Source organism: Emys orbicularis, chromosome 9, assembly GCF_028017835.1.
Source record: "Emys orbicularis isolate rEmyOrb1 chromosome 9, rEmyOrb1.hap1, whole genome shotgun sequence".
Lineage (NCBI taxonomy): Eukaryota > Metazoa > Chordata > Testudines > Emydidae > Emys > Emys orbicularis.
This window is the reverse complement of record NC_088691.1, coordinates 17,962,736-17,988,164: the sequence shown is the minus strand read 5'-3', so window position 1 is coordinate 17,988,164 and position 25,429 is coordinate 17,962,736. Positions and strand designations below refer to the sequence as shown.

The 25,429-nt window shown below is 42.6% G+C and overlaps 1 protein-coding gene across 1 annotated transcript in view; it reads right to left on the bottom strand.

Moving 5' to 3' along the window:
* Positions 1-25,429, bottom strand: part of COL4A5 (collagen type IV alpha 5 chain) — a 159,964-nt gene that overhangs the window by 50,723 nt on the left and 83,812 nt on the right. Inside the window, exons 3-27 of the mRNA XM_065410920.1 lie at positions 23,906-23,995; positions 21,739-21,783; positions 20,963-21,007; positions 20,797-20,859; positions 19,652-19,705; positions 18,846-18,872; positions 16,336-16,416; positions 15,251-15,313; positions 14,387-14,422; positions 14,248-14,289; positions 14,019-14,111; positions 11,253-11,306; positions 11,085-11,141; positions 9,043-9,087; positions 8,888-8,941; positions 8,591-8,632; positions 7,359-7,482; positions 6,178-6,351; positions 4,595-4,678; positions 3,769-3,861; positions 2,145-2,215; positions 1,731-1,922; positions 1,008-1,176; positions 235-327; positions 44-148 (exon numbers count right to left, since the gene is read on the bottom strand). Coding sequence (XP_065266992.1) covers positions 44-148; positions 235-327; positions 1,008-1,176; positions 1,731-1,922; positions 2,145-2,215; positions 3,769-3,861; positions 4,595-4,678; positions 6,178-6,351; positions 7,359-7,482; positions 8,591-8,632; positions 8,888-8,941; positions 9,043-9,087; positions 11,085-11,141; positions 11,253-11,306; positions 14,019-14,111; positions 14,248-14,289; positions 14,387-14,422; positions 15,251-15,313; positions 16,336-16,416; positions 18,846-18,872; positions 19,652-19,705; positions 20,797-20,859; positions 20,963-21,007; positions 21,739-21,783; positions 23,906-23,995 — 1,996 coding nt within the window. The remainder of the gene's footprint in view (positions 1-43; positions 149-234; positions 328-1,007; positions 1,177-1,730; positions 1,923-2,144; positions 2,216-3,768; positions 3,862-4,594; positions 4,679-6,177; positions 6,352-7,358; positions 7,483-8,590; positions 8,633-8,887; positions 8,942-9,042; positions 9,088-11,084; positions 11,142-11,252; positions 11,307-14,018; positions 14,112-14,247; positions 14,290-14,386; positions 14,423-15,250; positions 15,314-16,335; positions 16,417-18,845; positions 18,873-19,651; positions 19,706-20,796; positions 20,860-20,962; positions 21,008-21,738; positions 21,784-23,905; positions 23,996-25,429) is intronic.

The following is a 25,429-nucleotide window of genomic DNA, read 5'->3' as shown; positions in this document are numbered from 1 at the left end:
GCCAGTATAATTCACTCCTCCAAAGATGTGGTAGCAAGTATACCTTTTAGGCCTGGTGGGCCTGGAAGTCCAATGCCAGGTATACCTGGATCACCCTTAGGACCTGAGATGCCTGGCAAGCCAGGCTGACCTGGCAGACCAGGATCACCTGCAGAGGAAAATCATTTTTAATTAGCAAAAGCTAGTCAGGGTGAAAACTCAGAGGGTTATCTGGAAGTCTAGTTATGCTCTTACCTGGAAGTCCTACTTCACCATTTCTTCCTGGAGGTCCAGGGGAGCCTGGAACTCCTGGTTCTGTAATAGTTTCACCAGGTTCACCTTTCGGACCTAAGAGTGGATAGGATACAGACACATCATTCTACAGCGTACAGATTCTATACATAAGGAGAGAGATCCTTAGTATCTACACATAGATGGGGTAGATTCAACACTGTTACTCCAATTTTACACTGTTGCAATAGCACTGAAATCAGTGAATCAGGTCCAATCACAAGTGTGGTTTTTCTGACCTTATACCAAAAGTTAAACACTCACGTTCTCTTGAAGACTTTTCTCTTTCAGACCTCACCTTATTGAGCCCCACTGTGCCCCATTTCACAGGCTCAGAAGCATTTCTTGCCATATGTGAATTATAAATTGTTCTTCAAAGAAGTCATGAAGTCTGACATTTCTAAGCACCCTGCTGGTGATCATCATCTTAATAAAAAGTTACATCATTTACCACAGCATGGGGTTTAGCAGGGTGCATTTAGACTGCAGAGGTAGTTCCAGTTTTACAGCAAGTTGGTTTACAGTCTTTGGATTTCAGTACTGTTGAAGAGAGGGCAATTTGTGACAACCTCGTGGCTACTGGCAGGGAAGCTCACAAATGCCAGGATTAATTACTGCTTTCAGGTACAATTTTAAAAGCCTTCATGCTTGTCCCTGCCCAATGATCTGGAAGCTGTGCTGAGCCAAATGGGTACAACTTGCTGTTATTGCTCAGTAACATATGAAAATACACCCACCTGGAACTCCTGGGGGACCTGGACGACCCGATACACCTTGAATGCCTTTTTCACCTAGAGGACCTTGTGGGCCAAAACCAGGAGGTCCCATAGGTCCTCTGTCTCCAGGAAGACCTGGCACTCCTGGATCACCCGGAGGTCCCATTCCTCCTTTGAAAGCAACACCACCCTGAACAGGAGGGTGGGGGAGAAGAGCAATCATTTGCTTTAGAACAGATTTAAGAGTTTAGTTTTAAAGCTAGTGAAACAATTATTTTTGTTTAGAATTTCTGTGTTAATTATTATTCCTCCCAACCCCAGGCTGGTAGCAGTCTGGCATGTTATCATCATGCTGGAGACCAGGTTCGACTCTTGGTCCTTGTATCTTGCTACCCCAGCTGCAGGTTAATGAAGTGCCATGTGGGAAGGACAGTGAGCATTGGCACTGTATATTGTTCAACAGCAGTCCCGCTACTCATTTAGAAAGAGGGACTGACAGATAATCAATGGCGACCCATTCTGCCACCCTCATGCAGCACAAAGCAGAGCTTGAAAGGGAAAGGGCAAAAATAGAATAACTGTCAGGGCTGAGGATAGGCAGCTTTTATACCAGACAGATTATTTCATTAAGCCACACTTATGCTTAGGGGAAAGTGGATTTTCACATCCCCTTCTCTGTACTTTTCTGAATGCATTCACAACATTCCTAAGACCTTGTTCATCCATGTATAAAACCCAACTTACAGGTTCCCCCTTGGGTCCAGGAAGACCTGGCAGTCCTTCTCGTCCAGGAGAGCCATCTATGCCAGGAAGACCAGGAGATCCTGGGAAACCAGTGTCCCCTTTGTCACCTTTCAGGCCTGGGAAAGCTAGGCTGTCCCCGGGGTCCCCTTTAGAACCAGGAAGCCCAAGGGCACCTGGAGGTCCTGGAAATCCCTAAGGAAAGAAAAGTAAGCATTTTAGGTTTTTCCTCTATCTCCTTGCTGAATGCTGCAATTTTATGACAATAGGTTCATGGTAATTAGAGATGGAAAAGGACTGTTGAATAGGAATTTTTCCCTGTGCAAATGAAAGGACATGTAGTTAATAGTAAATTGATATTATGCTTAAGATAAATTAGATTCAATTCCCCCCATGAAACATACTAACAACACTTACTGGTGGCCCGACCAGCCCGGTTAAGCCAGTTAGCCCTTTTTCACCTTTCGGTCCCGGGAAACCAGGAGACCCTGATTAAATAAAAGAATGCAAGATGTAGGCATTGGGAATATCTGGCACTTAGTTTGACGTACATACTTGCCAACGCTGAGGCAGCAGGAGAAATCTCTTAGAGCAGGCAAGATTTAGACAGGGGTAAAATTTTCAAAGCTTCCAATGTGACTCAAGCTCCTAAATCCAATTTTCAAAATATTTAGCACTTAAATGCCTGCGTCTCATTGAAAGACAATGAGACCCAGACTCTTAAGTGCCAAAGTCACCCGGGCACTTTTGAAAACGTTACCTTAGACCTTACATTATTTTGAAGTCACCACAATTTTGTGAAATGATGATGAGATCCTTATCCCACCACCAACTACTCTAATATTGAGGATGGCTCTACAATACATCAGTGTAGTCTAGTAGATAAAGCCATAGATATTACTCACTCAAAAACTGCTGTATAGATTACCTGTCCTATTAAAACGCGCTGGGCCAAATTAATCCCTAGCATATGTAATTGTGGCTCCACTGATGTCATTGAAATTGCAAAGGCTAACTTAAACCAAGACCAAATTCAGCCCACTGTTTTGGACAGCTTGATCTTAGGTGAATAAAACAACTTTGTAACTAGAAGTTTATGTCAATGATGTTGAAAGAGCTCACCCCTCCAGTAATCTCTGAACTGGTTCTTTGTCTCTTTTGAAACAGGAAGGAGTTGAAATTCATTTCCCTTCCAGTATCAGGGGGTAGCTGTGTTAGTCTGTATCTACAAAAACAACAAGGAGTCTGGTGGCACCTTAAAGACTAACAGATTTATTTGGGCATAAGCTTTCGTGGGTAAAAACCTCACTTCTTCAGATGCATAGAGTGAAAGTTACAGATGCAGGCATTATATACTGACACATGGAGAGCAGGGAGTTACTTCGCAAGTGGAGAACCAGTGTTGACAGGGCCAATTCAATCAGGGTGGATGTAGTCCACTCCCAATAATAGATGAGGAGGTGTCAATTAACCTCCTCATCTATTATTGGGAGTGGACTACATCCACCCTGATTGAATTGGCCCTGTCAGCACTGGTTCTCCACTTGCGAAGTAACTCCCTGCTCTCCATGTGTCAGTATATAATGCCTGCATCTGTAACTTTCACTCTATGCATCTGAAGAAGTGAAGTTTTTACCCACAAAAGCTTATGCCCAAATAAATCTGTTAGTCTTTAAGGTGCCACCAGACTCCTTGTTATTTCCCTTCCAGGTAACCGGGTAGCAGATAATACCCTTTTAAGTAAGCACAGTGCCTGTGAGCCTCACTGACTAGTAGAAAATATCAAGCAGGAGCATCTGTACCGTTTTAAAAATCTGATTCTTAAGGGTCAGATTTTCAAAAATAGGTGGACTTTCACATATACTCAACTCGTATATAGTGAACTCACGTGTGCCCTTGCATACCATCACTTGGGCACACACGGGTAATGCGTACATACACATTGGAGTTAGGCTTTGTGTCTGAGTTTGCACAAAAACGTACACACACCTGTGGGCCATAAAATAAAGAACAAAATGCAGCCAGCTGGTTTTTGTTTTACCTGGGCTACCTGGAGGTCCGGGTGGTCCCCTGTCCCCAGGAGGCCCAGAAATGCCAGTTCCTATACAATTAAAGCACGTCTCTCCCTTATCACCTAGAAAGGGTCACATTATAAAAGCAGATATGAGCATTTAGTTCTGGAAAACACAGAGCATCCAACATAATAGTACTGTCATTATATTCACCATATATTATATCATTGCATATGATAATTATAATTGTATATAATTATATGATATCTTAATAGATTAGCAGAAGGCTTCTCATAGACATCACCTTTAGCCTCCTTGATTTTTAGGAACCAAAGTAGCATTTAGATCTACTATCACCCGAAAAAGGACTCCAGGTAGAGTGCATGGTACAGAGCAGATGTATCTGATGGAATTTGTTTAGCAAAAATGCAAAACAACACAAAACAAAAACCAAAATCCTTTCAGTGTTCAAAAATCCAAATGTGGAACTTTTCCCAGGTATTAGCTCCTTTAGGGGGCAAATCTTTCAATACTAGGAGCGGGGATTTCAAAAGACATTAAATGCCAGCATCAAGAGTTATAATTATGAAGATTCCAAGAAGGAAAAAACAACCAATATGGGAAATGTTTAGTAAAATACAGCTGACATGAAAACATTCTGATCATACTCTCTTAAAAAAAGCCTACAAGGTTTTTTAAAGGTTTAACAGTTTTATTGATGTACACCAGGCTTTTCTATGATGCTCATCACTGTATTATCTGAGCATTTCCTACGTATTCATGAATTTATCCTCTTTGACGTGGGAGATGCTTTAAACGGCAAGAAAGAGACAAAGCATAGTTATGACACTGCACCTTTCTGGCCTCGCTCCCCCATAAACCCTTTTTCTCCTGGAAGTCCTGGAAAACCCGGGGGTCCTCGCTGACACACTCTGTCACCTAAAGGTGAAAGAGTTAAGAGAGAGAGAGTTATCTCTACTATCAGTCGAACGGAGACAAGAAACACTAAACAGAGATTGGGGAAGCTCATTTTATTACTCCACACCAGACACTGGTAACATGGGGCTGGGGCTTCTACATTGCACAGCACAACAATGCAAGCCATAAAACACAAGAAAATAAACAGTTACATCTACACCCCAATCAATATTCCCCTTCCATTTCTCACCCCCACCCTGAGCAACCGATATGCAGCCATAACTCTGCTCATAAATGTGCCCATATATGCAGCGGCACCCATGGGGAGGAACTCTCATGATATGCAAAAGTCTCAGTGTAGAGACATGAGGCTCCTCCCTGACTCCCCCTGGCACATCCATGCTAGCCCCTCCCTCCCAACGCCTTCCCAATGTCCCACTCAACCCTGCATTCCCCCTCCAAGCCTGCTCACTCTGCCTGGCCCTTCACATCCCTCATTGAGCACAGACCACCAGAGCCCACCTCCAGACTCTCTGTTGCTCAGCTTATCTCCCGGCCTTCGACCTGGGAGGCAGGCTGGCAAAGTTAGAATACGAAGTAGCATATGGACCTGAGCCATTCCACGGAGTTATTCTAAATATGGGGAATAACAATGTATTTAATTAAAATACCTCTAAAGTAGCCTATGCCCAAGACGTTATGTGGGGCATGTGTGTGTAGGGGAGGGGAGTTGGAGTTCATGGGGGATTTTGGCTGCTTAGTTAGAGGACCCAAAGAAACATGAAGAAGATGGAGCAAAATTTAATATAGAGAGCACTTTTAAAAATGTTTCCTTTTCAAGTTATGAACTGTTTTACCGAAATAAAACAGAAATTTTAATTGTCCTCTAACAAGTTATTAGGCCAAATGTGGAGACTAAACTCAATCTCTAAAGAATGACAGAGAGGGACTTAATCCTTATTTAAGTGCAAATCCCAACACATCCTTAACTACTTTATTATTTAGAACAAGTGGGATTTGTTAGCATGAGTTGGAAGCAGCAATATTCGGCACCTCTGGGGCCAGATCATTGGCCCTGCTCTATTAACACTGTGCCACTGGAGTGGTGCAAACTGACCTTAAAGCTGCCCAATATGGGGGAATCCTGGGCTGTAATAAAGCTTGTATAGTCTGCTTTACACAAAGGGGTATGTCAGGGCTGGCGGGAGCCAGGAAAAGGCATGGCAAGGCCACACCGAAACATAAGATGGTAATTCCTAGCTAGCAAGGGGACCCTTCCAGACAGCATAAAGTTAGGGCAGTCCTGTTGGTGCTCTAACTTGCATCAGGAGCTGGGAAGGAAGCATAAAGGTGACATGAAATCACCTTTGTCTCTCCATTACTGGAGCTGAATAGTGTCCCTGGAGCAGGGGGACAAAATAAACCTACATCATAGATATTTAGTCTCTTTTCCTTGTTGTTGAGTAACTATCTATCTGTCAAGTGTTTCAAGGCTGCAGGTCAATGAAGATATCACTTACTAGGAGGGATAGTTGTTCCGGGAGGTCCAGGGGCACCTGGCGGTCCAGGTGGCCCTGGCCGTCCATCAAGTCCAGGCTGTCCAGGTATGGAAACTCCGGGTAGACCTTGAATACCCTTCTGTCCTCGCTCCCCAGGCAAACCAGGTGGACCAGGTGGGCCTATACCTGCAATCCCTAAAATGGAAAAAAAGTTAATTCTTCAGTATCTCTGGTTTAAATCATGGACTTTTGTAAAGGTGAAATGAAAGCTGGCTAGGTTGCTGCTACTACCATAGGCAACATCCTCTCTCTAAATCTTCATGTGTATGACCATGGCATAGGAGTTATATTATGGGGTAAGTGTTTTCAACAGGCCTCCATAAAGAGAGCCAAATTACAGGCATACCCATTTGTCTATGCAAACCAGGTAACTGCACATCCTGATGTACACGTGTGTGCACAAGTGTGGAATTTGGGGCAGGCAAATATTACATTTGCAGAGACTTTTGGTTGAAAACTTGACCCCGAGACTTAACATGAGTAAACAATTTAGGTAAGGAAGAAATCGTAACAGGACTAGTGAAAGGAAAAACAGGGGGGGGGGAATGTGTATTTATTTGTCATAACTTTAGAGTTACCTAATGTTCTCCTTCCCTGTACAGCTTTCTAATAGACATGGCTAGCAAGCTCCTTTGACCCCTTTCTAGACATGGTCCATCATCAACTCCACCTTTAAGCACTTGGCCAGTCTGTATTTAAACCTATATTTAACAGTCAGCCTCAACAGTTTTGACACAAACTCTGCTCCATACAAATAGAACTCTGATAATATATATTACATGCAAGCAATGAAGGGCTACACTATCCTTAAATTACTACTCCAGCACTCTTAACTGGTGATTCATTGACAGCCCTGAAGACTAGCATCCTCTATTCACCACAGAACAGCAAAAGCATGGACCATGATTGTTCAAGAGTCCTTATGCCTCAACCCTCAGCTGGAGGACCATCTCCAGGGCTCAAAGGTAGCTCTTAATAGTTTTGCCTTCACTGGTCATTCAGTCCATCTGTCAACCAGGGTATCAATTGTGATGGTGATTACTGCTACACTGCCACAACCCCACTAGGCAGTGAACTAAGATCATGAAGCTAACTAACTCTCCAGATAGCAAAATACACAAGCAATACACCTCAACTCTTACCTGGAGGCCCTGACAAGCCAGGAGGCCCTGTCAACCCAGGATATCCACGCTCGCCTTTGGGTCCTGGAAATCCTGGAAGTCCTTTGCTCCCTTTTGGTCCCACTTCTGCACCATTTCCTGTGATCTGTTATATCAACAAGCCAAGAAAAAGTCACTAGAAAGGTGAAGAGAGGTGTGTGAGTGTGTAGCAAAGCCACAAGAGCCAGCTCACGACATTTCAAACCAATGGCACAATCCTCCTAATGCAATTGGGGTCCCAAATAAAACTCTGCTAAAAGAAAGTCCCCTGTTCCAGCAGAGTGCACTATTACTGTGAGGCTGTACTACATTCCCACACGGTTTGCTAAAAAATACTAGAGCACATTTCATTCTTGTGGTTTGAGAGCCAAATGATGTCAGAGTGAGAGCAAGAAAGGTTTCCACAGCCAAGCCTCAGGGCACAGCCCTTTCCCAAAAACACTGAGAGAAGAAAACCTAAAATACCCCCCCACCTCCAAACTACAGAATCTTCACCCCAGGCATTTTAAAACCTTTTGCTTTCATCTGACATAATTTATTCAATTGCAGTTTCAACGATGGTGCAAATCCATAGCAATGCCACATATGTCAATGGAGATACTCTGGATTTGCATCAGCGTAACAGGGCAGAATTTGACCCTATTCTTTGTTTCAGGGGGACTGCTTGAAGTGAGGCTGAATCCGACCCTATGTGAGAACTCCTGATGACATCATTAGAATTTCTCAGTTGCAGGATTATATGAATATGGATTATTATATGAATAATAGCATGGGAATATTTATATTTTCATGGTGCTGCTCACTGTGGGGATGATTAGAGCAGGTTGGAAAAAAAATCAAATTTCATTGAAAAAAGCCACTTTCCATCGGAAAAACATTTTGACTGAAAATTTTTGACCAGCTCTACTGATCATGATCTTAATTTATGCTGGTTTTATTGCATTGTCTTCAGTGGATTTGCCTCTGATTTACACTGGTGTAAGTGAGATCCAAATCTGGCTTTGTGTTTATAACTGAAAAACCTTGGAACCCAAGATCACACATCCTAAAGGAAGGGAGCAGTGGGTTGTGGTGACTAACACCTGGTGCTACCTGCTGGATCTCTCAGGCAGTAGCATTAACTGGAGACACTAATGCCTGAAAGAAATGAGGAGACAAAATGGCACACTGCCAACCAAATAGAAGAAAAAGAGAAGAAGGCAAAAGCAACTTACAACTCCAGGAGGACCAGGCAGACCACGTTCACCTTTCAGACCCTGCCAATGATATATTTACAGATTACTGAATGACATATTTGTGAACACGAGAGCTAAAAAAATTAGTTTTCAAAAACTCTCTTATGTTCTTATGTGTCAGGAAACAAGCGATTGCAAAGATTCTGTTGGAGGTTAACAGATAAGGCAAGGCAATGCAATTTCTATTCAGTAGGTGCTGGGCATTGGTGTGCAAGCTTCAGTGACAGGAAGGCTTTCACTCTATTCTAGCAGTAAAGACAAATAACCCACACTCACCTTTTCACCATCTCTTCCTGGAACACCATTTAAACCAGGCTCGCCAGGTAAACCCTTCAAGGAAAGGGAAAAAAAAATCCTCCAAATATTCGCTGCAAATATCTCAAGAGCATTACAAAGAATCTGCTTAGGTGAGAAACGTATAAGATACTCACATCCCTACCGGGCTGGCCAGGATCTCCATCTTTGCCAGGTTTCCCCTTCAAAACACAAACGTGCATTGAAAAATAAAAAGTGTTAGTGGCAAAGAGCTGTTGCCAGGAATTGCATGATTTGTTTCCCTTTGTAGCAGATATATGAAGCAAACTCTCTCTAGAATGCAACCCCTATGATAAATCTCACAATGAAGAGAGGTGTAATCAGCTGTCATTAATTAAAATGAGGAGTCACATAGAAAACCAGGGTAACAAAAGCTTGATAAACAGAAATCCTAAGTATTATCAGAATGCAGCATAAAATGACCTCAAACTTAACAAATGCTGATTTCCCCCGTACTGAATGTTTTCCTGGATATAGATTTAAGGCTTAAATTGTGATTCTATTCTGAAAAGTGACTTGCACCATTTTTACTGTTAGCACTGCAATAACACCACATATTGGGGACAGTGAGTTGGATTCTACTGCAGCTCAGTCATCAACAGCACTGTTGACTAGGTTTGGTCAGAGCCAAAATTCGCCCTTAGTCACACCCAAACAACCCCCCAGCAGACAACAGGGGCCACACAGGTGTAACTAGGACACAGGTTGGTTTGCAGAATTTTTATCACTAGTGACAATGCTCAATTTGGAAAAAAACCAGTGCTTTGAGATCCCAGGCTGACTTTCAGAGGCTGGCAATTACAAAATCATCTCAGTACTTGTAAAATAGCCCATTTGATACAGAAATTGAGCCACATGAAATAAAGATGGAACCTCACATGCTACTGTAGAGTCACACCTCATAGCAGAACTGAATTTTGAGCCCCCAGTAAACATAAATGTCCCAAATCAGAGGGGAAAAATATACTGTGGGTAAAAGTTAGGGTGAAAGAAAGAAAACTCAAGCATTTGTACCCTTTCTGATCTATGCAGATTTGTGTGCCCCCCGCAATTAATATCTCACAGTGAAGCAACTTGGGAAAGCATGCAAAATATAATGGGAGTTTTGACCTTATAGTCTTCCCTCTCTATCCCATGCCCAAAAAACAAATCAAAACAAACCCCCTCCTTAGTGAAGCCTAGGACTCTAGAATGCTGAATTAATAAATTGACTTTTTGTACAGTCTTTTTTTAAACCAGGGGCTGGGAAATGGGGAAACCTATCATAAAAGCATTTTATCTCACCTGGTTAACCTCTGTGAAACCTATGGGTCTGATATTCAGAGGGGCTCACTGCCCTCAATTGAAGTTGTGGGCGCAGGAATAATACAAGGAAACTAACTTCCAATAGAGAATTTATGAACTGATGGCAGCTTGTCTTTACTTAATCTCCTCAGTCTACCTACTGGACCCCTGCTGATCTTACTTCACCCCACTGACCTGTGATACCCAAGCCAATCCAAACTCAAGAAAGGTGTAAAGTTGGCTCTGAATCCATGATTCAAGTGACCTATTGCCATCCCTACAAGGTATGCAGTTACCCTGTTTCCCCTCACCAGACTGCATATACACAGCAACAACTCCTCCAGAGACAGGAGATTATATTAAAAGTTAACTCCTGTTTTCAAAGGCTACTGTTCTACTCGCTCACCTCAGAGATAACTCCATTTAGAATGGCTTTTCAGGCACCAGCTTACAAATATGTCAATAGCATGACTTACTGGGATTCTTTTAGGATAACTAAATGGAGGCCCTCTCTGAAAGGAAACTGCCACTCAAACTCTGCAGCCTCAACAGCTTTAAAGAAAATTTGCATACATAACTGTAAAGCGTTTATTTCCAATACTTATGACAGAGATTCTACCTCTTTTGTTCCTGACTCAAGATTAAGATCTACATGCAGGGTAATTCCACTAGGGTGCATTGAAAAGGTGCTTTTACACTCAGCTAGAATCACACCAGTGAATCACTAGTGTCATCTGCAATATCTTGTCAGATCATTGGAGGAAAGAAAATCTCTTACCAAGAAAGTCTGATGGCCTGAATTCAATATTTGCTTAATTCTCAAAGCTAAAAGTATTTGGAAAAATAAAATCTTTGGTTCAAGGAAGTTACTTACTCTTTTGCCTGGCTCTCCTTGCTCACCTTTTTCACCTTTCACGCCACCGGAAGGACCCTGAACACACAAACATTGTCTTACACTCAGCCCATGGGGACAGAGCAGAACAAATTTACAATTCTCTTACATTATTCTAAGGAAAAAAATGCCACTGTGGGAATTACTCACAGGAGGACCTTCTGGCCCAGGGGGTCCTGGTGGACCTCGTTCTCCTGGAATACCCTGTCAGGCATGGGGGGAAAGAGAGAGAAGGGAGTTAAAGCCCTCACCACCCAACATTGGGTCAACATTGTTTTAAACAGGATTTTGCTGCCATTTAAACTTCTTCATATGCCATGAGTGCTAGTGGTTCTTATCTAGTGTCTTTGATCCACGTGTATCCCAAAGTTAATGCTACAAATTTTATTAACTGATCAGTCTATTTATTTCAATGAATCATTGAGATACAATTGCCTCTTGCATATAGCACAGTGGCTGGCTAGCTGCTCACAGCTATGCTGCACAACAGTCTAGGGCAGGAAATAAAAATACCCTAGCCAGTTGAAATTACAGGAGGTTAGTCAAGGGGCAGAGAGTAATTACTAAAGTTGCAAGGACACCATTAATACCTCTACTCTTGGGAATAATGCCATTGGATTGTTAGTGGAAAGGTAGGACCTCTGTTTTCTATAGCTGCACCTCCAGCAGCACATGCTGAATACCTAGTTCATTACTAACTTAGAGGGAAGAGTATCAGCTACTGAATCCCTCAGAGCACTTCATGCAGTATTTGCTTTTTTCTTGCAGGACTTCCATCCAGATCACAACTTCAGGTGTGATGGCCCCAGGCCACTGTTAAATTTGGGATGACTCCTTTACAGAATGAATAAAAACTGAGTAGTGATGGTCATCAGTCTATAAAAGTTCACGTCCAAGTACATTACTTTCACCAAAAGTCTAAATATTTACCTTAAAATTATTGCTAGTGTAAGGACAAATGTAATTTGCTGGGAGATTGTGTCTGTAGGTCTTGGTGCTTTCTAAGGAATGTACAGTCATACTGTCTCCTTTTGTATATTTATACAGCTGCCTTTTGGCATTATTAGACTGTCAGAGACCCCCAGATGCGATAGTGTGTAAGCTGAAATTAAAGCTCAAAGGAGAAATCCAGACATGCCAAACCCATGGAAAAAAATGCAGAAATTGGGCTTGTTTTTGGCTTAATTGGCTTGTGAGTTGCTTGTTGGCTAGTTTTTGGCTTGTAGCTTGTTGCTTCTTTTTTTTGACCAGCTCCCGGCAAGCAGGGGCAAGGGGTGGGGCAAGCAGGGGCAAGGGAGGGAGAGAGAGTCAGGGGTGCACAGCGGGCCCACCACAGTCCCAGACTGCACGCCAGGGGGATCTAGTCACATAGAGTGTTAGGGATTGGCTTGTTCTGAAATGGGATTAGCTTGATTTTTGGCTTATTGTGAAAGTCGGGGTGCTTATTTACCGTGTGAAAGTTGGCAACTGTGGTGAAATCCTGAAGTCAATGGAAGTATTGCCATTGCTCTCAATGGGGCCAGAATTTCCCCACAAATATAGAATTAAAGAGATGGCCAGTTCTCTGCTTCTTCATCTACTACCCTGGGCCCAGTGAATCAGAGAACACCAGAGTCTTCCACCTTTCCAGGATGACTCCATAGGGTGGATGTGTATTCGTGGATAGATCTGAAGGATGCTTCAATAGGGCCAAAGGTTCTTATGAAGGAAAGGACAAATTGCTTTGATCAAAGTGAAAGGAGGAGAGGTCTGGCACTCCTTCCCACATCCCACTTAAGGGCAGACCACCGGTGCTTTCTTCATGCTGAAATGTTTGACAACAAAAACAGGATGAAAAGGTAGATGGAATGAAGCAAGATGTTAATCCTAAAACAGCTGGAGAAAACTAAAACCAATTCCAGGGTCTGATTGAAGTTATTCAGAAATTCAGATATCCTGGTGATGGGTGCAGTATAAGCAGAATAGAAGAAGGACCACTCCTACCTCCAAATATACACCTCATCCCTTGCCTAAGGTCAGGCTGGTGTTTGGCATTACCACAGAACTTCAAAGGAAAAAAACCCAAAGCACTCATGCCCCTGCTTGTGCTGCCTGACTCATCTGGGATAGCCCCCGTAAAAGAAGTGGGATTGTGAAAAGTTGTCGGATCAACAGGACAGGACAAATTTAGTATCTTCAGAACTGGCATCTCTCCCAATGATTCTTCAGCAGTTGAGGGTGGGGAAGTTTCTGTACAAGTTAAAGCAACAGTTTGGAAAATGGAACTTAAAAATCAGTAGCATTATTGCCAGCAAGGCTACAGGTTCACTGGGGTAGCCAGATGTGCATATTTAGGTGCTTAGAAAGTGGAAAATGACTTTATTTAGACCAAAAGAAAGAAGGGACTCAAGACAAGGAGGTTAAGTCGGCTGCATTTTAGTTTTTACAGGACCCCTCATTATAGTATGATAGATGCAGCTGAGATTTTCATAGATGTCTAATGAATGGGAATTGGGCATCTGAATCCCAAGAGAGCTTGGAAAATCTCAGCCTGGATGTTTAGAGTTGACTAGCCATTCAAATCTTGCTGTGGAAGGTTAGTTACTTTTATTGTTTCCATAGGATTTCATTTTGGAGACTGTTTCTTGTGTAGTTTAATTTTTTAAATAATGGAAACATGTGGAGATGGCTCAGACATTGTGCAAAATGAAACAACTGAACCAATATGATTGAAACATCCTCTGATACAGGGAAAATGGATAGGCTTGGCTGAGGCAAATGACAATTCAGTGCCTTGGAAAAAGCAGCAGGACCCCCAACAAGCTATACTTTGGGGGATGTCATTCTGAGTAGTACAGCCTCCACTGAATGAGCTGCTCTAAGTAGCTGGACATGTGCCTACCATAGATGGACACAGTTTCCTCCATTCCCACTCACCTGATCTCCTTTCTGAAACTCTACGTCATTTGGTCTCTTCTGCTCCCCAATTTGTCCTGGTGGCCCTGGAGGTCCCTGAAGGCCTTGGTCACCCTAACACCCAAAAAGATGGCAAAATATATAAAACTTCCCAGGCTATTACAGACATGGACAACATGAGCCACGCTGGTATGCAGTAAAAGAAGCTTGAATCGTTCTGAAAGCAATACAGTAAAAATCCTCTACTCACTTTTTCACCCTTGGGTCCTTGGAAGTTCAAACCCATATTACCCTGCAAAGAGTTAAAATAAACAACGCTTAGAACAGAGTTGAACAAAACTAAAGGAAAAATAAGAAAAGAAGGCGGCGGCAGGGGGAAGGGGGTATACCTTAGGCCCTGGAAGCCCTTTTGGACCAGGAGGTCCCTGTAAAACAAAACAAAACAAGATCATTCTGTTATAAAATTTTCTGCTCAGGGGATTGCAAAGCACTTTGGACACAATGATGAGGAGTTATGTTAATAAATAATACCACTGCTAATAATTCTGAAAGATCCGACCTGTATCTTGTCCTAGTTATTTACATTACACCCATATTGACTGGGCATTTGTGTCTCCCACTGAGAGCTGGTCCTCATGCCCAGAAGCTTTACTCAGTGCATTAGTATACACAACAAATTGCTTCCTTATTTAATTTGCCCATTGGCAGGTTCAAGTGAAACCCCAAATCCAACACTGATCTATGTGAAAATCCCACCTCTCCCCGTCCCCAGAGGCTCATAGTGCCCAGAAGGGATAGAAGCAATACCATTCCACTGCACAGGGTGGTAGGAGGATGGGGGAGACAGCACAGGAGCTCCCTCTGCTGTAGTGCACAAGGGGCTTTGGAGACAGACTGAAAATATGGCTGGTGGATCTGGGATGCATTTAAGCCACCACAAATCTAGTGGGTGCAGCAGCTGCAGGGGCACTGAAACAAGCTGGGGTGCTGAAAGCCATTGAACAAAACTGTAAACCCTGTATGGGACGGAAGCTGTGCATGCAGTTACTATTATTACTTCAAGCCAGAGGGTGCTTAGTGAGCAGCTATGGGGATTGCTATGGTTTTGAAGCTGCAGTAGCTATCACTCAGCAGCTCTGCCTCCAACTGGAGGCCTGGGCAAGGAGAAGTCTCTCCCCCTGTTGCTGAGAAGCTAAATTTGCTTCTAAGGATAGAAAATAATTAATTCGATTTGATTAGCTAAGGAATCTTACCGTTAAACCTGGTGGCCCAGGGGGACCAATAGGACCTTGTGCGCCCAAGGGACCAGGTGGGCCCTGTTGGGAAAGGGAAGGAAGGAGTCAGAGATGCCCCTTTCAATGAAAAGCTCCAGCTGGCATCAGTTTTGGAGGGCCACAGCCATGCAGACAAGAATTAGCATCCATAAATGTCAACTCCAAGGACCCAACCATGACCCTGTCCATGTACAGCCCATGTCTAAGGGAAAGGCCTCAAGGCCACCAATACCATGGGGAACTTACAGCAACTTAACACTAGGAAGTGCCTTGCTGTCAGCTTTCAAGGTGCCTCTTTGGATTACACAGGATTTTTTTTTTTAAACCACTTTTACTCCCTTCCTACGTGAAGCAAAAACAACAGAGCACTCTGCATTTCTATGGTCTCTTCCAGCCAAGAGTAGACAGTAGCAAGGCACAGAGCAGAACAACAGAGACACCCACAGGCCCAGTCTGATCAGACTAGTCCTGTGGTTTGCCTCTCTGTAGCGCACCGGAAAACTGTATCCTGGCTGATGTCCTGTGCAGGCTCATGGGCTCCTCATTCTCTGCTCCCCTCACCTCTCCAGTAAAATTACTAATGGCTCAACAGGGGAGCGGACTATCTGGAGTCATTAGGTGTTTTCACAGGAAGGTGTGGGAAGCAAAGACCCACTGATGGGCTGGAGCCATTGGACTGCTGAAGAGATGAAGCCTAAGGAGAACACATTTCCCCTCATCCACAGCCCAGCAGGGCAGATGCTAGTTTTAGTAAGGGAGAGGAATAGTAGAGAACTCAGGAACTAGCCCAGACTCAGAGTGCGTCTCAAAGGGGTAGGGAAATACACAAATAAACTGTGGCAGCTAGCAGGTAGCTCTTAGCACTGCTGTACTCTGAAGACAGCAGGCCCAGGCCCTCATTGGCCCCCTGCTGGCTGTTTCACTCATGTGCAACACATGTGCTTCAGAGCACTGACTATTGTTCTAGCCATTAATTATGCTGTCAGATTGAATTACTATTCAGTTCAGTGTAGTTTGTCCCCTACCAAAAAGCATACAATCAACAAATACTTTAGGGAACTTACTTGTAACCCTGGAAGTCCTGGAAATCCTGGGTCACCTTTCTGGCCTGGCAGCGATGACAAAATTATTTCACCCGGATCACCCTAAAAGAACAACAACTGATTTAAAGAAATTAATACCACACTGCATTCTTCCACTTCAAGCTAGCTTCAACAGACAGTGAGGAGACAGACATATTAATGCCCAGAGATATGTAAAACTACTATTTCTATAATACAGGTACACCTCTACCCCGATATAACGCTGTCCTCGGGAGCCAAAAAATCTTACCGCGTTATAGGTGAAACCACATTACATCAAAGTTGCTTTGATCCGCCGGAGTGCGCAGCCCCGCCCCCCTGGAGCGCGGCTTTACCGCGTTATATCCGAATTCGTGTTATATCGGGTCGCATTATATCGGGGTAGAGGTGTACTTAATTCTCCAATAAACAACCCTTTTAAAAAATGTTCCCTGTTTACTTACAGAATTAATTTTTGAGGTGCTTAGAACCTTCTACCAGCCATCCAAGTATACCATATTTTTATCTGCACGCTGGATACAAGCACCCGACTTGAATTTCAAAAGGTTAGGGGATTAAAATAAACATAAAAGAAAAGTAAAAGATATTTTATCTCCATTGGAAAGCAACAAACGGGTTGCCAGAAAATTGGTTTACACAGCTTTCTCCCATATCCCAGAGGATAGGCCCCATCTCATGAGATTACATTAGGGTCTGCAATTACCTTAGGCCATACAGCATAACTCATCTTTAAGCAATGCTTCTTACGTGGCTTTGTTATAAGTTTATTGACAGATATTTGGCTTAAAACAAACAAACAAACTTGGTCGGGAAGTGGGAGTGGGGCTGGGGAAAAAAATGTGACAGTGTTAAAGTCATCATTCCACGACCCCACCGTGCCAAGCTGTCCTTTCAGCAGCAGTTTGAGAGAACTTTTCCATAGTCCAAATTTAGTGTTTAATAGAAGAAAGTATATTTAAATTGGCTCTTGGCCCATATGGCTCAAGTAGCTCAAAGAGACAAAAATAAAGGCTTAAAAAATTAATAAAAGGTGACTATATTTAAACTAGGAGGAAAAAGGTGCCTCTCTTATCCATCATAGATGTTTCCTAAGAGAATATAACTCTTTGCATTACCTCTCTTCCCATGATAATTTAAGTGATGTGTAATATTTTCTAACAGTAATTAGCCACTGGAGGGTGCACAAGAAAGCTACTTGTACACTTCTTGGTGGTTTTAGGCCTTCTATTAGCCTAATGCCTCACAACACACCAGGGGCATTCACTAATAGCCTGCTTGTGCACACACCATTGTGTCTTATCGTTATATTAAATTACAATGGAAGGAAATTGTCCTTTAAAATAAGGATCTATGCCTGTGAGGAGAATCAGATACCAAGGCCGGTGAGAAAGTGGTTTTCAGGTCTTGGGGAGAAGGGTGTATATCTCTCTCTCTTTGCTTTGTGGATTTATCACCTGTCCTGGAACCCATTCTAGTCACCTGTGATGATCACCATTTCCATTGTTCTTTGGGGAATGTGTAGGACCAAGGGATTCTGAAGTTACTTCATTTTTACCACCTGCAGGCTCAGTGTGCTCCTTGCCAGGTGTGAGGCCAGTGACAAAGTGGTCAAAATAGTTGGCAGGCTAGAAACAACTTTCAAGGCCATGCTAGTGATTTCTCTACAAATATTCTGTAGGATTTTCTGTATTTTAATCTATTTAGATCGGATGCATCTACACCAAGACACACAGCTTAAAACACATTGCTATACTGTTAAATAGTTCCTATAAAAGAGCAGAGTTAATTCTAACTAAGAACTAAATCATCTACTTTTTTCTGTGAAGTAGTAATTTACATCCCAGCATATAGGAAGGTTTCTGTGTATTCTATGATCCCGTGACCATGGAATTTCATCCCAACTTCTTGCTAGTCCTCATGGTTGAGAAGAAAACTATTAAGCAAACAAATTGGCATGTTGTTGTTTTCCTGAGTCTGCAAAAAATTGCTGAGAGGTGTAAACTGCTCCATTCATCTTAATGGGGTATAACTCTAAAACCTACAGATGACAATTCAAACGTGCGCATTTCATTGCTGATCATTTTAGCAGAAATATCCTACTAACGTATTTCTCTCACAATCCTAAACTGTATCCCATGCCTTTTCAGATACAAATGCCCCCTCTCGCCCTATTAAGTTGCCAAAACATACTTGAATTTAATATTTCAACACCACACATGGTGGCTGCTGTATATATTGTATTATTCATGCACACATTGAATTCAGTAAAGGCCTGCATTTGTTTTTTTTAAATTGAGTACAAATGCTGCAGAGTTGCCAATTGGTCACATTAAGGAATGGCTCAGAAACCAGGGGCCTGGTGCAGGATTTAGGAGCAGCTGGCTGTGGAATATGCAGGGCCTTGCTTATAGGCAAACAGGCTACTTTTGTCAGATGCACACTAAACATCCATGCTTGCTTAACAGTTAGTTGCAAAAGTACAGAACACTTACCTTCATACCTGGTAGGCCAGGAGGTCCCTTTGTTTAAAAGAAATAAAAATAAGGAGGGGTGAGAAAATATCATACTATCAGCAACAAAAAAGAAGGTATGAATGTATTGTTGATATATCATTCTCAAAACACTGAATAGATTTCACTGAGAGGGGCAAGGTGACAAAGGGGAGAAAGACACAAAGGATACAAAACAAGGAGATCCAAACATTTCAAGCCTCTGCTGCTTCACTGCTATTCAAGACAAAAGTTCTTCAGCAGCACTGTTCTTAATTTAGTAAGTGTTCAATATTTGCTCAAATTCCCATTCACTTGGGGTTTGTTTTAAATATGCCTCCTGTTATTCTCTATATTACATGCTCATGGTTTCTCTTCTACCAATTCTTAGCTCCTGCAGGAATCACTTTGTTGCACATTCTTGCATTTTACAGAGAAAAATCTGCATTGTATATTTTTCTGATCCACAAATAGACAGCATCACTCCCAGATGTGCCTGGGGACATCACTTAAGATCGCTCTCCTTCCACCTCCACACATTTGTTTTCTCTGCCAGTGGCACAGCATCTCAGCAGTGAGAGAATGTAATATTCAAGCAAAGAAGAGATCAAATTCCCTATTAGCTTTACAAATAGCTTACACCAGAAAAGCTAGATGTTTTGAAGCACACCCAAACGGTATTTCATTAATTATTTACTTGTGGAAATTTTAATATATTTATTTGGGCACTGACTGTTTCACAATTCTAGGCAAAGGGTTTTCTGTGGGTTACAGGAAGTGGATCTGATTATATAAAATCTCTTACTTACAGGAGGACCTTGTAAACCTGGAAAACCTGGACTACCTGGGAATCCACGTTCCCCCTAAAGAAGGCAGAGAGAAGAGGCTTAGCCAGCAACAAAACCAGTGATGATACTAGAAAAATTAACACTACTGTAAGCTCATGAACCCGGAATGGAGAAAGGGGCATTGCAGCAGGTTATGGGTTAAACAGTTTACAAAACAAAAAAACACAGGTATGATTGAAACAGATGAAAAAGCACCCAACGGGCTCAAATAATGCCATGTGCATCATGTCTGTTTTTCTGAAAAGATACTACAGCAAACAATGCTATAGAAAAAGTCAATTACCTGGAAGCAGGCAGGCATCTCAATTTGAACATGAACCTTCATAGATGTGCCAGAGATAAATTAACTCATTGCCTAGACAGTTTCACTTTATGATCTATCCTTATCACAACGATAGTGCAATCAGTGGTTCCAAGGTGACTAAGCCAACAATAAATTACTGTCTCCAAATAAACAAGAAGAATATTTGGCACTTATCGCCTTCAAAGCACTGTAACAAAATCAGCGTATGTCTACACTGCAAAACAAAACAAAAAACAAATCTCTGTGGCACTGAGTCTCAGAGCCCAGTTCAACTGACTCAGGCTTGTGGGGCTTGCACTACGGGTCTAACAATAGCAGTGTAGACGTTGCTGTTTGAGCTGAAGCCTGAATTCTGAGACTCTCCCCATTCACTGGGTATCAGAGCCACGGACTTCAAAAGAGCTCCATATGGTGCAAGTGTTCACTTGCATGGATCAGATGGCAGGACTAGGGCCTAATCATGCAACACACTGGTCAGTTATTATTATTATTATCCGCAATTTTACATGTGAAGTAACAGGTAGGGGGGTCATTTTATTACCCAATACTACAAAGCGTCAGAGCCATGACTGAATTTTGGCTATTTCCTAGCTCCTGATCCTGTGAACAAGACTGTGATCCTGTCTCTCATTTCAGAAGATGTGAATTGGCATTATATGGACCCACCTGTAGCCCAGAAATAGCTTACACTACCCAGCACAGTAAGCTATTCCCGTTTACTGCATCAGTCACAAAGACAAGTTTTATTTCTTTATTATGCTATCGTTACGGCATCAGGAATTTACCAAGTGTCATGTCCCACCTTTGTTCCATTGCATCCGGGGATACCTTGAAGTCCTGGTGGCCCATCTTGCCCTGGTAACCCCTTGAACATGGAAGGAAGGACAGCACAATTAGCTAAGGATGATCTGTGCAAAAAGAAAAAACAAGCGATAATCTTCTCAACTGTGAAGCCAAATCCTACTTACAGGAAGTCCTGGTGTTCCTGGAAATCCTGGCAGACCTGGAGGTCCCTGGAGGGGAAATAACCATATTTATTTGTAAGTGGGGTGGTCGGAGGGGGACTATTTGTTTTTAAAAAGAATTCCCATTATTTATAGCCTATTAATGTTTCTGTAAGTAAAGGACAATGAAAAAATCAGAACCACTCCTCGGTGAAAAATAGCCACATGCATGTACCATACTATACAACATACTGGGGGGGGGGGGGATTTAAAATATGGGGTTAATGTTTTATTAAATTTGTTTCAGAAAAAACATGAAACAAAACCACAAGAGAAAAGACAACAATTACAGATACATTAATGGGTATATACACTATACACACTAAGGACTAAGTCCTTAGATGTTGAAAATTGATGTGTCTCCACTGAAGCCAATGAAACTACATGATTTCCACCAGTGGAGGATCTGCCCATAAAGTACAGCAGACAGGTATAAAAGCAGAAGGATTCACAGACAAGGCAAGGAATCTATTTATGTATCAGAATAAAAGTCTCTCTCTTTCATAGTAAAGTTAACAGAGGGGCTGGATTTTGACCAATAAAGCTAGTTTGAGTCCTGTATAGCAGGATGGACTGAATAAGCCTTTATTGCTACATTTATTAAAAGTATGACAAGAAATCCCATTGGGAAGAATAAATTTCTCTTTTGATTTGACTCTATATTTTTTACTCATCTAGCTTTCTGTAACCCACAATTCATGTATGTTATGTACTATATCCTGACATGGGGTGTCACTTACTCTGATTCCTTTGGGTCCGGTAGGCCCTGGAAGGCCATCATCACCCTGTTAAGAACATGGAGAAGGTAAAATTGATTATATCATGCATAGTGCATTGAAATACACAGTTAACCTACTAAAGTAAACCAAAAGCTTGAATAAAAAGTCAAAATATTTAAGACAAGGGTGCCTGGTACATCCTGTCAGCATCATGTAGTGTTGTTAGAAGTTGTATTATTTATTACCATCTGAAAGAAAGAGGTTTTCAAACCTCTTTCTTTAGGATTTACTGTTGAGTTGGGATTGAAAAGCATTTTGTGCAGTTAATAACCAAGGACTTATAGTTAACAGTTTTTGTTCATATAGTTTTATATCTGCCTGCATATTACTAATTTCCTTCAGCTTGCTATACTGTGCTCTAGTGGGTAAAAGATAATAGTAGATTGCTTGCAAATTTCATGCTCCTGTTTTTCTTTAATTTACATTCAGAGTGTTATAGGAATTCAGAGATATGGAATAGGACATCTGCCATAGAAGTGCATTAAAGAGAGTATAAATATACTTATATTTTCTAACCAAAACATCTGACCTCTTTTATTCCTCATTTGCTCTCTCCTTCCTTGCCATCCCTTGCTATATCTGATTCATTCTCTCCATCTCTAACATTTTTGCTTTTTTAATTTTCTGTTTACTGTTTCCTCTTCTTGAGTCCCTTCTCTGTGTGATGAAAAGCAATAACCTCTTTCCCGTGGTTTCTGAAATGTGACTGTTTTGTATAACGTAGGTGTTTACAGAATGAAGAGCCAGACAAAGCTGACAAATTTATATAATGTATCTATTTATGTATGTAAAATAAAAAGCAGAGTTGGAGGTATTTCAACTCTATACAGTCAGAATTAGAACATTTTAATGTTATTCAGGAGCAGACAGTTATAAATGGAGGCACTTCAGGAAATAAAGAGCATTCATCTCTTCTCTTCAATGTTGTACTATTGTTTTGGAGTCACACAAGGGGCTTGTTTTAATCCCTTACTTGCCTCCCCCAAAAACAATGACAGTAAGAAAACATTGTACTTCATGGCAAAATAGAAGTGGGACCATTCACACAGCTGGCAGACAGATAGGACTTCGTCACTTCACTTAGGGCAGGTCTACACTTACTTCCTGGTTTGGCGGCAGGCAATCGATCTTCTGGGATCGATTTATCGCGTCTTGTCTAGACGCGATAAATCGATCCCGGATCGATCCCGGAAGTGCTCGCCGTCGACACCGGTACTCCAGCTCGGCGAGAGGAGTACGTGGCATCGACGGGGGAGTCCCGCTGACAGTGGGAGTCCCGGGGGGCCTGTCAGGGGACGGGGATGTGGATAGGGGTCGGGAGGGTAGTCAGGGGACAGGGAGCAGGGGGGGTTGGATAAGGGGGTGAGATCTCAGGGGGCAGTTAGGGGCAAGGGGTCCCGGGAGGGCGTGGTCAGGGGATGAGGAGCAGAGGGCTGTTGGATAGGGGGTGGGAGTCCTGGGGGGTCTGTCAGGGGGTGTGGGTGTGGATAGGGGGCAGGGCAGTCAAGGGACAGGAGGGTTGGATAGGGGGCAAGGTCCTGGGGAGGTAGTTGGGGCGGGGGGTCCCGGGAGGGGGCAGTCAGGAGACAAGGAGCAGAGGGGGTTGGATGGGTTGGGGGTTCTGAGGGGGGCAGTCAGGGGGCAGGAAGTGGGAGGGGGCAGATAGGGGGCAGGGGCCAGGCTGTTTGGGGAGGCACAGCCTTCCCTACCCGGCCCTCCATACAGTTGCGCAACCCCGATGTGGCCCTCAGGCCAAAAAGTTTGCCCACCCCTGATATACAGGGTTTACAGTGTGGTTCAATGGCTCTCAGCACCCCCACTATACAAATTGTTCCAGAACTCCTGCACGAGTGAGGGGTAGAGGACTTATCTGAGGAGCACAAATATTTTCCCTATTGTTTATTTCCTTAAGTTATAGACTTCCACAGCAGGACAGTAATGTAACTAATAGAGACAATGTAACAGGCTTCCAGGAACTGTACCACTGAAACATTAACCCAATGACGCGCTCAGAATCAGGAGCTCTGGAGATGGCACTAATGCATTTTGTGTCAGTATATCAGGAAATCTAGACACTGCCTGCACCAGAGGTAACATTTATATAGTGTTTGGATACATTGTTACTTACCTTTATGCCTCTTGGGCCAGGAGGTCCCTCTGGTCCCGGAAACCCAGGTAAACCGGGCTGACCACCTAACCCTGGGAACCCCCTCTCGCCCTACAAACGAAAGCAGGGAAATGAAGTACTCTTACATGCAGCACATGTTATGTATGGTAAGTTCCGACAACACAATGCTTCAGCTTGCTACAGAGAACTGGAAAGAAGTTAAACAGCCAGAATGATTTAAAGCATATTAAGAAGGGAAATCTGAGTTCTTGATAAACATCACAACTGCTTAACAATGGGATTTCCAGGCAATAGAGTGTACAACACATTTCAATGACTCTGTATCAATTAAATGGAATAAGTGTGCTGTCTATCTAGTATTTAAACCAGTCTCGATTGGTCATTTGTCAAATTTTTCAAACAAGTACCTTTGGCTGTCTCCCAGGCACATGAAGCAGCTTCCTGTAAAAATTCACAAAGCTACCACTGTCCTTCTCCAAATCCCTCCTTTAAAAATCACTTCTGCTGTGACACCTATAAAAAAAACTCAACTAGGCAAGCTGCTGTGCTGCGACCCATACTCAGCATGCTGCACGTAATCTCACTGTTACCTTGCGCTTCCTCAGTCTGTTGTATTCACCTGTTGCCTCATCTTATACTTTGACTGTAGGCTCTTGGGGGCAGGTATCTTTTCTCATGTGTTTGTACAGTACTTAGCACAATGGGGTCCTGCTCTCTGCCAGGGAGCCTGGGTGATGCCAATGCTGCCACCACAGGTAAACTGGAATTTGCCAGCATAATTTATTTGTACACAATTTTATCATTTTGAAACTTGAACATTTATTATATGTTACATACACCCCTACATTAGAAGAACATTATGATTGCAAAGTCAAGTACTCAAAAGTTGAGAAATACCAGAATTAAGGTTGCCTGTGCAATCTTAATTCAGCTCCTTTGTGTGTATGCATTATGATAGTCTTTAATTACACAATCACATACTATTTTTATCACAAGACCCCTGCCTCCTTCAGTGCTCAGGATGGGCAGTGATCACTTAATGAGCAGCTAGTCAGTATTTTGTTTTAGTCTCATTGTTCAACGTGTTGACCCTGGCCTTATATACTGCACACTATTCAAACCCTATGCTGAATACAGAATAATTAATTTTGTCATGCATATTTCCCTGGCCTTCATTATGGACAGACAGCTTGACAAACATTAATGCATTTATTTTCTCAACACCCCCATGAGGCAAGGGACTATTATTACCTTCATTTTACAGATGGGGAATGGAGGCACAGAGAGTAAAGGCAAAAGGGTCCACTAATTTTGGATAACCAAGGTGGGGGACACAGCACCTGAGAAAGCAAGAGCTCCAGCCTCCAGAGGGTATTATGGTGTTTCAGTAGCAAGAGCAGGCTAATAGCTGCATTATAATTTTCAGTTTTTACAGGATTTGCAGATCAGCATCTGACCTTTTTCTGTCAACATGGCCTGGGGAATTTGAACCAATTCTCAGTCACTAATTAATGCCGGAGTGGA